Source organism: Nasonia vitripennis, chromosome 2, assembly GCF_009193385.2.
Source record: "Nasonia vitripennis strain AsymCx chromosome 2, Nvit_psr_1.1, whole genome shotgun sequence".
Classification (NCBI taxonomy): Eukaryota; Metazoa; Arthropoda; class Insecta; order Hymenoptera; family Pteromalidae; genus Nasonia; species Nasonia vitripennis.
In genome coordinates, this window is record NC_045758.1 from 13,839,635 (window position 1) to 13,852,879 (window position 13,245).

General features: G+C 49.5%; 1 protein-coding gene across 3 annotated transcripts in view; it reads left to right on the forward strand.

Moving 5' to 3' along the window:
* The window catches only part of LOC100121418 (nose resistant to fluoxetine protein 6), a 93,176-nt gene that overhangs the window by 28,763 nt on the left and 51,168 nt on the right, over positions 1–13,245 (forward strand). The window contains exons 1-3 of one of the 3 annotated variants that reach the window (XM_008214245.3): positions 532–1,834; positions 6,752–6,921; positions 9,522–9,730. In XM_008214245.3, the coding sequence (XP_008212467.1) occupies positions 1,369–1,834; positions 6,752–6,921; positions 9,522–9,730 (845 nt within the window). In that variant the 5' untranslated portion in view covers positions 532–1,368. Of the gene's footprint in view, positions 1–531; positions 1,835–6,751; positions 6,922–9,521; positions 9,731–13,245 lie in introns of those variants that run through there. The other 2 variants (XM_008214242.4, XM_031923694.1) reach the window with 2 other exon arrangements.

Here is a 13,245-nt window from a genome sequence, read left to right on the forward strand (position 1 = left end):
GAAAAAGAGAGCGAGAGGGAGAGAGAATTTTATTATCACTGTCGTCGTTGGCCGCAAAAAAGAAAAGTCCGTTTCGCGGCCGCGTTAGCAGGCCAATAAAATATGATGGCGGCGCTCGTAAAGAAGAGCCTAGCTACCACCGGCTACGGGCGTGATTGCAGTAACGGAATATTTGATTGCCATTTGATTGTAACACTTTTTCGTCGCGCCAGGTATATAATGAAAGCGCGAGCGATGCGCCTCGTTTTTGCCGCAGGCAGCTCTCGGCTGACCGGCGTGATTACCCTTTTTTTCGCCAAAGCGCAGCGCGCGGCCTTTTTTGGTCAAGAGAGACGACTGCGCGCTCTTAATTTTTCATTGCGTATACCTTTTTTCATAATCTCACACCGCGTCGGCGTATAAATCAAACCTGCATTTTGCAAGGGGTATGACAATCCGTCAAAAAACCCAACAGCATTACCTGCATCCGCCGTGTCCGGCGCACCAAAATCTCCCACAGAAGCGCGTGTCGCAAGCGCGCGCAAGTTGCCAATCGCTCATCAGCCGAGAGCTATAGTACGGCCCATCAATTCGCGAGGAAGTTTCGCATTAGGCTCGGCTGCTGCAGCACGTGCATTGTAACGATTTCTACGGGAGAGAGAGAGACGGCGACGGCCGGTAACAGCAGCGAGAGCGAGAGTGGCAAAAGGAGCGAACGGCTAGGACAACAACAGCAGCAGCACCAGCAGGTACACTGGAGTAGTGGGGCCGGCTCCTCATCGAGGTCCGCGCACGATATTTTGTCGTGTGCATGTCTATAGCCATAGCGGTGTGCCAGCGCTTGGCGGCGAGAGGAAAATGCAGTGCGTCGCTGTTCAGGAGAAAGGGGACCCGTATAGGCCGGCGTCGAATGCCACCGCTGCGATATTCGCCTTCCGCCGCTCATTCAGTTGCCAGTGCGTGTGATCCACGGACAGCTCTGCATCGGAGGACCGCCGCCGACTTCCAAAGATCGATCCTCGCGCGTAGTCGCGGTGCTGTAGACACGCTCCCCTGCAGTGCGCGACTCGACGATAACGCAGGAAAGTGGCCGAAGAATGGACCGCCGCAACACCGGTCAGCTCCTCCCGCACCGTGAGACCTAACGAGAGCGACTCTCCGCACGTGTCGCCGCACACACACACACGCGCGCGTGTACGTGTACGCACGCAGGTGAATGGCAGCAGTGGTGTGCGCGGTCGCACTTAGATATAGATAACGACGCGGCGAGTCTCCGCAGTGAGAGGTGAACCGGCGATTCGAGAGCACTGTCGGGTTAATCGGACACACGGAGTCCATGCGATCCGCTCTTCGGCACATCATCCCTGCGCGACCTGGTAGTTGGTAAACATGGCCTCGATCTACTGGTCCCACCTGCTCCTGGTCTTCTGTCTGCTGGAGTGCTACGATGCCGCCGGAAACGAGTCCAACATCCTGAGGCTGAGCAAGCCCAGGACGAGCAGTGCTGGTGCAGCGCCGACGAAGCTGGAAGTGGCGAACAGCAACGCGACCGGTAAGCCCGACGTCGGCGGACACAGGCCGGTGGTCGAGTTCAGCAAGAACAACCCGGAGCTCGACTGGAAGACCCAGTTGAGGAAAGTGGCCGAGCAGGAGGAGAAGACCAGGTCCAAGGAGTTCGACCTGGACTTCATGAGGGACAGGCTCGAGGAGAGCGCCAACAGCATCCAGTGGCTGGTCGATCTCTACGACCCGCTCAGGTGGACCAAGATACCGGGAGACGTGGGCAGCGAGTGCCGGAGGGACATGACCACCTTCCTGAACAATCTCAAGAGGGGAGAGCTCTGGGCTGCCAAGTGTGAGTCTATTCACTTTCGATGTTTGTTACGCGTTTCCCGCGCGTATGCTGAAACGGCGCGGAGTCGATCGAGGGTAAACTGGCTTTTTGCGCTCTCGACGCTATACCCAGTACACGGAGCCGTTCGAGATGGAAAGTGCGCGGCCTTTGTGCATTCTGTTTCGAGACAATGACACTTCCAGCGCTCAAAGTAGATCCATTACCCGTTTAGCATTCGTATACTAGTGCCATAACTTTTGAAATCGATGACGCGCGCAACGCGAAAGGCGCGACGCAACGAGCCGACGTTACGACTCTGGAAATCAATATACGATGTACTTTCGTTTTAATGCAAAAGTACATGTTAACGACCGCTTTCGCAACGTTTCAAAACACAATAATCTATATCTCTTTCAAAACTAAATCGCAAGCGCGCTCGGCCTGGCCTGCAGTGCACCGGTCACGGGTGACGGATTCCGAGAGCTCGTTATGACTGAAACGCTCGATATGGCCTACTTGAATCTTTCTCCCTCCCTCTCTCTTTCCTGCCCCGAAAACTACGCGCGGCTTTCATTTTTCTCCGAGAAGCTCCGATACCGCAGGAAAAAAGTTCGACGAGTCGAAATCCCCGCGCGTACGAACAATTAAAGGCCAGAAAGGAGAATCGATTTCACTCTCTCGCGAGTCGAGCTGAGAAAGCAGCGCCTTAAAATCAAGTTTGGCGCGTTGTATGTGCACGTAGTGCTCCGCCTCGGTGTATATGGGTGCAGCTTACGTGTGCGAGTGTGCGTGTACGTGCAGTTGTGGCGCAACTGCACAGAACGGGAATTGGGACTCTCGTGCACGGCTGCAGCTCGCGAAACTTTATATAGAAAGCGAGAGTGACCCCTACTGCAGCGGCATGAAGATGCTCGACGATCGATTCATATGACTCTCGCCGGACTGTCATTACGTGTGTACTCGTCCCGAAGCATTGCGGGGACCGGTTACATTGTGTTTTTCGCGCTTTTAAAAAATCCCCAGCTAATTTGTCGGAGCTTTCTCTGATTTAATCGCGGCGGCGTATCAATTTGCATCGCGAGATCGCCTCCTCCCCGCGGTGTTATTTCGCGCCATTAGTATACTTTCATTAATTTAATTATTGATTATTACTTATCGACCGCCTGCAATTACATTGCCAGACGCTCTCGCGTTCTATATCTTTACACGTCAGTGCGCGGCCTGTCATTAAATTAAGCTGCCTATACCGATCACGGCATCAGCTTCGCTTCTGCGTTATTGTTTTTCCCGCGCAAAGACGAGCGAGCACGAGAGAGAGGGCTATTATCGAACAGCAGAAACGTATGCGCACGATATCGTCGCGGATATTGGGCGTCGCAAACTTCCGGTTCACTGCGTTACGAAACTCTCTCACACACTAGGCATTAATCGCGTTTGGCGAATATTGTGTCAGAGTCTCGCAATTATATATACGCGAGCGAGCGAGCGCACCGTCACGAAAGTTACGCAGTCATAATGCACTTTCAGAGGTTGCACTTATAGGTATACGCGCGTACCCCTTCTGCTTTTTATTGCACTTCTCTCGGTGCAACCTCATTTTTCAAGATCAGAAGAAAGATCGGCTGCTGCTGCTTGTGTTCCTCTCGGTTCCTTTTCCTTTTTTTCTCGGTTTATCGTGCGTGCGCAGAAACTCGAGACTACCTATTAGCGAATTAATGCCTATAGTGTGTATACGAGAGACTCTTTGCTCTCTGCGGTTCTGGAAAATCGCTCGGTCGGATATACGCGAGAGGGTAGGAGAGCAGTCGTAATTGTTGTTATTTTTCGGATGAAGGGGTATACGCGATTTCGCGGAGGTCGTTAGACGGGAATGACCTCGTTATTCGTGTATCGTATACCTTCAATTTGAAAATACAGCGGACGTTTTTTCATTGGAAATTAATCAGACAGCTGCTCATTGGAAAGTCCCTCTCGCTACTGCGCAAGCGATCTCCTCGTTTAATAAATTCATTATCATTACGAAGAATGGGAATATTTCGTGGTTGTTAAAATTTTGCAACATCGCGCAGGCGAAATGCACGCGTCGAGGGGCATACATTCTGCGCGCGCAATACTCTATGGATACTTTCTACGTTCGTCGCTGATCTTTTGCCTAGATTTTACGTGCACGTGCACTTTTACACGCGCATCAGATGTATATCATTCGCCTGTGCGTTTGGCCACTTTGCAGAGTTCGACCCGAGCATGTGTTTGTATCTAAGACGCGGACTGTAAATCTGGCCTAAACAAATTTCTGACCAGGGGGCGTTGCACAACGCGTGCATGTAATAAAATAGTCGAGACCGTAAACGCCTGCTTAGGTATTTCTCAATGTCCATTTTCTCAGCGCGTGCAAAATCAATCTCGATCCTACTCGTTCTCAAAGCGGCTTGGATTTTCGATATTTGTCACAGTCCAGTATTATAAAAGCGAGCGATAAATACAGCTCACTGCAGCCGACGTTTGTGTATACGCAAACTCGCTCTGAAATAAAAAAAAGCTCATCCAACAAGCGCTCGTTACTCTCGTCCGCGAAAAGCTGCGTCTCCAAAACAACGACTACGACGCGATCTCCGTCATCCCAACGAAAATTTGCTAGCTCGCGAAAAAAAGAGAGAGACGGACGCACGCATGGGAGAAGCGTCCCGCTAATAACTTCTCGTAATAAGAGAAAATGTATGCCTCGCCGATGTAACTCGACCGCATAGCGGCGTCGGCTCTGCCACACGAAATTGCACTTTCTACTCCTCGTCGCCGTGGTGTGTTTACGCAACCTGGCAATGAACCTCCACCTCGCGGTTCTTTGTATTCAGTGCAAAACACCGGTCAAGTCGCCTTACCTCCCCGAAAGATTTTCCGCGCGCACATGTGCATATCGCGTGAGAATAATCAATGTTAAGGTCAGCGCTTTTGCTTTCTATACACTCAAGAGTGAAATTGCAACGAGCTTGATTTTCGAGATGATCGCGTGCGCGGCAGCGAAGGTATAAGAAGGTGCCGCAGGCGATCGTATGATTAATGAAACGGCCGTATAGTTTTCGAAGATCGAGCAGATGATGCGGACAACAATTTGCTTTCTCTCGCGCGAGCGAGGGATTCGACATTGTTTACGAGTGACGAAGTTTTACCTGCAGCGATTAGCGGATTTAATTTGAAGAGCCTTCGATAAATCACAGATGCTGGGCTCTAATGAAACTCGCGTAAAAACGACGCTGCTGCGGCGGCGGCGGCCGGGCATCTCAATTAGCCTCGGAAGTGGTACGCACAGACGCGAGCGAGAGTGAAGCGGAGAGGAACCTACTTACAACCGCAAGGTATGAATTTCGGAATTTATCGACGGTAAATCGGCGCTTTCAGTTTTCACTGGCAGTCGTTTGTTTACACTGCCCTATTCCCCTGTGTATAATAATAGTTGCTCAGTCGTCGTTTGCAAGAGCGAATCGTTGTTCGTCAAAATTACAGTGACTGCAGGAACCTTGTGCCGCGCTTTACGATCAAGGCGTTACGGCGAAGTACGAAATTAAGGGACATATCCGCAAACTAAGCCATCAAATTATGCTAACCACCTTCATAAAAATCTACCCACGGAGAAAAAATATATCGTCAGGTGTAGTAGCGTGGAAATCATACTAGCCGTGAAATAAAACGGCTTGGATGGACTGTCCTTTGCTCCACCGTTTGAACTTTCCGGCAAGCGAATGTAGATGGCGCATAGGCACTATTTCCGTAGGAAATAGTTTTCCCTAATCAGAATTTACGCGCGGAATGTACATATAGCGGTGTGCCACCCTTGTTAACACTGTCTTATTGGATGTACTCCTTGGGCTGCTCAGGCTATAACTGCCTACGCTAAGTATTTCTGTATATAAGATCCTTTGGCTTTATACGTTCAGTATTTTTCCTAAGGATTGTCTCTGCCACGCTCATATAATATTCTTGAAACTTCATCAATAAAATAACGTAATTAATACTGTTGGCTTCGGCCCGATTTTGGTCAGTATTATATACGCAAATGCAGTAAACATTCGCTCTCGATTATCGCACTAGTCGGCTGAATTACACCTGCATACATATACGATATCCCGGCGCTCGCTCCCGTAATACACGCGTTCCCTCGTAATACCTGAGGATTTTCCACGTACGCCGGCGCGTCTCAGCTTCCTCTAGAAAAAATCGCACGCCGAGAGGGAAGAGGCGGAAGTATCCTTTCTCGTCGTTGCTCCTTCGACTTTACACAGGGGGGAAGGAAAGAGATGCCTATCGCTGCTAATCAGACTGGCGCGCGCGATTACTAATTAAATGTCGGAGCCTTATACTCGCGTCCGGAACAATGTCCGACAATTTTCCGGATCGGGAGCTTTGGTAATTGCACGATACGCGCTGCTAGTACTGCAGCTCTGCGCTCGTTATGCCGTGTGTGTGGGATCGATTATTAATCTTGGAGGGAGTAGGTACGCATCATAGAGTTATATTTTTTCGCAATTTTCGGAAGGATGCTCGCGAGGCGTTCCCCCGCTCGCGCAGGGGCTGATTATCTAAACGTTCAATTTGCTTGTTTGCCTGGCGATTCGAGCAACGTACTGATTTGGGAAACGACGAGTCATTAGGCTCGATGCTGGGGGTACACAGTTTGTATGTAAATACGTGCGAGTGCGAAAACGTTTGCGTAATATTTGTAACGGGTATTGAATTTAATCGGTATTATACTTTCTATACCGCGCAAATTGTCAATAATAACAAACACGGGGACTAAAATCCAATCATCCCATGCTCAGAGGCATTCCATTCAATTCCCCGGTGGGATAGCGCTTCCAGAGACAAAAAGGCGCAAGAAACTACACGGTAGTTATCCGATAGCTACGAGATTCGCACAGAGCGGCTAACTCTCACTTTTTGCAGTGTCGGACGCGAGCGGACGCTACTCCTCGCAGTACCACTTCGGAAATGGATTCTGGCTCGGCTCGAGCACGCTCTGTCGTGAGCTCAACGCCACCGACGTCCTACCCTTCCACGTGCAATTCTACGTCACGCGCATGTTCTTCATGCTGCCCAGCGATATCGAGAGCTCGGTGAGTATCGAGTGTTATTATACTTCGCAACGATGATTCCGACATCGATCACACAACGCGAGTGTGCGTAGTTCGAAACTCGGCTTAGATAAATTGCGGGAAAATTATTGCGAGCCTGAAAAATTCAATTCTTTTCTCTCGCGCGCGCGGGAAATCCGCGAAGATTTATATGCCCGCTGAACGCCACCCATATAACGTTCGGCGAATTGATTTGTACGAAACCTCGGGAATCGCTTCCGGTCACACTTTTTACGCCCGACGTGCGTTCGTATATTTTTGTTTCGACTTATAAAGTAAACGCAGCTATCCTCTCGGGGTATGATACATCAGGCTCATTTTTCAGTCGGCTTCCGCGCATGGAATCCGGCGATACATAATTTATCGAGGCGCAGGTCTGAAAAACGTCGCGGAGCTTATACCTCCGAAGGGACTACTATAGCCACAATATCTCGTTTCGCCTTCCTAAGCGCGTCGTCGCGTGAAAAATAACGCGCGAGAGGCTTCCGCGTTGAGGCGTTAAGCCCGAGTTTTGTGTATATCTATATATGTGCGCAGAGCGACGAGCCGAAACGTCGCGGCTCGTATTTTAAACGCTGAAGCGCGCACAGTTCTGGATTTTGGATTCGGAAGGCCGATCATGCAAAAATATACGGCGAAGCTTTGAATTTCCTGCTTTGTTTTATCGCGTGTACAGTTCGAATTTAATGACGTTTGAAATTCCCTGTCCGCGTATACATTACATCGTGTCGTAACAGCGACGTCCCGGCGTGTACACCGCGAAAAATTCTCACGAGAAATAAATCTAAATCCTCGTCCGAAGATTACTCGGAATATCCCTTTCAAAATAACGTCTCTAATGAAAGTTCAACCGCGCCGTAGGCGACCCCGTCGCGCGGAAAACATACATATAAATGCCGCGCAGCCGGCGTCGAAAACTCGCAGTATAGTATGGCAGCGGCAATATGAATTCCGCGAAAGCAAATTTATCCCGACGAGGATTATACTTTCTTCTCTCGCACACAAACTTCGGGTATACATGCACTCGTCGAGAGTAGTCGCACCGCCGCCGCCGCGGCTGTGACGAAATCCGAAAGGAAAACGTTTGCACTCGGTCATTATGATCCTCTCCTTCTTTTTTTTCTTATTTTCGCGCCTCGCGCAGGCGGTCCACCGCAGAAGAAAAGTCGCGCGCGCGGGTACCGTCCGAGACATAAATTACCTGCATTACGTGGCGCTTGCGTAACCACGTGTACTCGCGATTGCAGTCGCGTGTATGTGTTTTTTCCAGTGTCTATAGACGCCGAATTTTCACCGCCTATACGCTCTGTGCAACGGGTTGATCGTTGGAAATTGATAGATTGATCGAGCACAATTACGCGCTTATCGGGCCCATGTAACTTTCAGCGTTTTATCGCTTGCGAGAGAGAGAGAGAGAGAGAGAGAGAGAGAGAGAGAGAGAGAGAGAGAGAGAGAGAGAGGGAGGGAGAGATTTTATAATACCGTTGGGATCTCATCGAGTCGCCGTCGTCCGGTTTTCGACATACGCCGATATAAGCGGAGGGGAAGTCGATTCTTACATGGCGCGTATTACGAAAGAGCGAAACGTTAAGAAAGCATCGATCTGCATGCGCGGTAGGCTTTTATTTTTAATTACGTTATGCGAGCTTATTAAAGGCCTTTCTGTGAAATAGAGTATCGTTTATGGCGTCGATTCACCGAGATTTTTATACTTTTTGCAAACGATTTCTGCAATGCGGCTGAATAATGCATGCGTGATTATCGTCTTTAATAAATGTAACGAGTTGCGTATGCGAATCAGTCTGGATAGAGATACGGCATTATTTTTCTCGATTTATTTACAACGTAAGCGACGGGCGTGTGTAACTTTCTATGCGCAATATCGTGGAGAGCGAGCGAGGTCTTCTAGGGGGTCTGCTTTATCCTATTATTTTCTATAAATCCGCTCGGAATATCGTATACGTCGATAACAATATTGACGCTGACGTTGACGGGGTCCTCCAGCTCGCAAGATCCTATCGCCGAAAGTATAGCGAGAGAATCAATCTCTATGGCCCCCTCGCGCTCTTCGCGCGTCACTCACACTCTCAATAGATATCGGACCTAATGAAAAATTACACCGCGGGAGCGGTGGCCTTCATATTTCAAAATTATCATCACAGAGAGCTTTCTATCAATATATCGTTAAATCGAGACCTATACATAGCCGCAATAGAGCCATTCATCTCTATAGTTACGCTATCCCATTACCAGCCCTTAAACGTACTGTCAGGCCGAAAAACGAATGAGCCGTCGCTCGCGGCTTTAATAACAACAAAACCGCGAACAAAGAAGCCCCGAGAGCGTCCTTCACGCGCCGAGTCGCGAAATAGCGTCGCGCATCCGAGGCAATTTCTTCTCTCTCTCTCTCTCTCTCTCTCTCTCTCTCTCTCTCTCTCAGCACTATACAGCACATCAGGAATGAAAACGCATCGCTATCCCTTTATTCCAGTCAGCTGCGGAACTAGAGCGCGCGTCCTTTTTCACTGTCTCGCCGAGTAGACTTGCTCTCATTCGCTCACGAGTGTGTGACATTTCCACAGACGAGGCAGGTGTTCATCGGACTGTGCCTGCCGAGCACGTGCGATCAGTCGTCCGTCAAGTCAATGCTAAGAGCCTGCGCCGACAGGGTCGAGCGCCAGGGCAACGGCACACATCGATCCGAGGGTCCGAAGATTCACATAGTCCAAGTCAGGCGGGTTCCCTCCGACGACTACTCGCCATGGAGCGACCCCAAGTTCTACGCCCTCGCGTGAGTATTACATTACATTATCTCTCATCCCGAATCGACTCCGTACTCCCACGCACGCGTCATCTCGCGTCATCTCGTCCGTCTTACGGCCTCGGATAGGTGATTTACCTACATTTGCCCTTCTGATTGAGACGAGCCAAAGACGCAACTGGTGTCTCTTGGGATACTCGCAAGGATTTCACTTCTCCGCTCCGCGAGAACTTGAGGACGTATACGGCATTGTGTACGCACGCCTTGACGACAGAGAATGTAATCTTATTTTTGAAAAACAACCACACGGGGCAATTTGCGATCGCGCGCGCTAGAATTTTTTATCGCACACGCGGCGCGCGAAAAAGAGAGGGCAATTTCCTTGGTAGATGATGAAAACTGAAGGATTTTTATGACGAAAGTCAGGCTGCAAGTGTGTCTCGGCTAATGGGCTAACCAATTTTAGATGACTGCTTGAATTCGAGCGTAATTACTCCCGGCGATCGTTAGAGAGAGGGAGAGAGAGAGAGAGAGAGAGAGAGAGAGAGAGAGAGAGAGAGAGAGAGAGAGAGAGAGAGCGTGAACATGCTGTTTTTTATTTTGCAACTCTTTGAATAATTGGGGGAAGTGTGTGTTTTCGAGCCTCGTCGCCGCGAGGTGTGATAATTTTTCCCTGGCAAAATGGGAAAAAAACCCAATTCAAACCGCCGAGATATTTCCATAAGTCCTTCTAGACTCGGCCGAGAGGAAAACTCGTTATTGCGGATACGGGCGCGCAGATGTGCGAGAAGTCGTACAAACGGCACATATCGACGCAGTGGTGCCGGCGCAGAAGGGGCTATTAGTGCAGCAGCGGTGCGATTGTCCGATCGCGTAACAGGTCTCATGAAAATTCCAAAGTCGATCTTCACGTAATATTCGAGTATCGAATTTACGGAAGCGAAACTTTCTTTTCGCATGCGCGCACACTTACGCAACGATTGCAGCTGCCGCTGCAGACGCGATTTTTCCCGGCGCACTTGCATGCGTATGTGTTCGTGTTTTCTGCGTATGCGTCTGATTGGAGGCTGCCGCTGTCGTCGCTTTATTAGAGAGTCGTAACGCGCTTGAACCAGACGTCGATGTGTGTATAGGAAATTCTCTAATGTTTAATTTTGTGAGATTTACGGTAGCGACGGCCTTTTTTCGAGCCCGATGTTAATTAGCGAAAGTTGTATGTAGCGTAGGTAAACATTCGCGCCGATTCTCGACGGATTCATTAGGCTCGCGCGGGAAAGCGGATGCTGAGAATTCCGACGAATTCATTTCGTATAGAATTATAGCACGTTCGGCAAATTGCCGTGTACAGGGCTGATTGGATCCTACGGTAATTTTCTTTCGAGCTGTCAAAACACTCGAGATTCGCTGAAATATTCAAATCCGATGAAAAAATACTACCCGTCATATCAAGCTTATCCCAGTAAAATAAAACACCCTCTTCCTATCCCGACGGCCCAAATCCGCAGCAGTCCGAAAGGAGACAAATGCACGTCCCACTATCATCAGCAAACACAGGAATCTACTTAGTTCCCGCACTATAACCAAATAGCTCCGCCGCGTACCGTACAGCGCCGAGAAGAAAAACAAAAAAAGGAAGCCAGTCCGCGAGCGCTAGAGCTATTACATAGCTGCCCCGCTGCTGCACTCTCTTCATGGAAAAGCTCTCGCCTATAGCGGCGTTTACGCGCGAAAAAGGTTAATAGCTGCGCCGCGCTACCACAGGCATCTCGATTAGATGGCTCCAACGAATTTTACGTAGGCGTATGGGTACGCGCAAGGCTTTTAGAGCCGAACGGCCGCCGATCGCATTTTACTCGTACAATCCGAACGCGCGCACTCGTAACACTTTCCGTACGTATGTGTACACTTTCTTTCGAACGGTATTATAACACTTGGGGAGGGGCTGATTTTTTTGCGATCGCGCTTGCGAGATTCCGTGATCGTAATTATTCTCTAATCATTCGCTCTGCGCAGCAATACACGTCGCGCAACAACGAAGTAGGTTCTCGGACCAATTTTTTTTTCGAGGGAGCCGAGAGACTCGCGCAATGAATCATTGCGGCTCTTGAATAATAAAACGGCCCATCCGCAGCGGTCTTTCTCTCTCTCTCTCTCTCTCTCTCTATCCCGCAATTGCGCAAAGGCTACATTTCTGCGTTGCACCGAGTTTGGCGCATCTCTCCGGCGTGTATGTGTAATAAATAATTGCGGTCGGACGCGTCGTCGCGAATCTCTTGCAGTGGAAAACTTTCGAGCGAGAGTTGCAGCTTTGTGCAATCGCTCGGAAAAACTTCGCAACTAGTATCGAATCGAACGCAGGCCGTTGGCCTCTGCTGATAAATTAATTCAAAGCGCGAGCGACGATGAGTATTTTCCGACTCGATCGCCTTGATACGGATAGCCTATAGCGTCTCTCGCAACTGGCTAAAGTTTCTTCTTACACCGACTATACGTACACACTGTGTGTTACCCAACTTTTAATCGACTTCGCCCTACAGCCAAGAAAAAACGGCGCATAACTCGAGAGAGAGCTTCTTATGCGTTTACGAGCTCATCGAGCGACATCGTGTGTAACACCTATATGTAACACATGCACACGACGAGCGATCGCTTACGTCCGATAAATCGGGATTTACAGCCTCGGAATTTCGGGGCAACGATCGTCGAACAACTATACAGTTCGCGAGCAATAACTGCAGCGCGCGTTTACGGGTAATTAATGCCCGCCCCGAGGATTTGCTGAGCCGAGGCTTCAAGGCAAGTTACAATCTAGCCGGCCTGGATTTGCCCCACCGGCTCACTGAAAGTTCTCCCGCTCTCTATAGAGTTCGCGAGCGAGTAAAAAGGGGCCCCGGTGTATATGCGGCTTTTTTGTTGCTGTGTGTGCGCGCGCGGTGCGTTCGTCGAAATAAAGGAGCTTTTGCCGCGGAAAGTTGCGAGGGTTATTCTGGAAAACTTGCTTTTTGTATAAAGTCGGCAGCAGCCGAGTGCGTTTTATTATATCCCTGCAGTTTATTATACGCGTTTGCTCGCGCTTGGTTTGGCTAATTAGTTTTTTACGAGCCGTGTGTGTACTCGCGAGAGCGGTATACAGCTGTCGAGAATGTAGAGAGGCTTGTTAATTTATTGCACAGAGTGTCAACCGTCGGTGGGGGATTAAGCAATCAACGAGAAACTGGTTCTTCTGGAGGGGCTCAATCAGCGATGTGTATGTAGAGCTGGAAGTTATTCTAGGTGTACGATATTATAACGAATTTGATCCGTACTTAGGAACGAAATTGTCGGAAACCCCGGCGAACACATCCGACATTTCAGATTATTATTCAATTCACATCCGCGCGGAAAGCTCATTAACTCTTCTCCTCTACAATTTCAGCTGATGCTTGCACACACTTTCCATCAAGAGGTCGAGCACTTCTCTCTCTTGGCTCATCGGTCGCTGATAATTAAGACAGCGCGGCGTCGCAATTATCGCCTCGACTCTCGTCATCCAGCACACACACGCA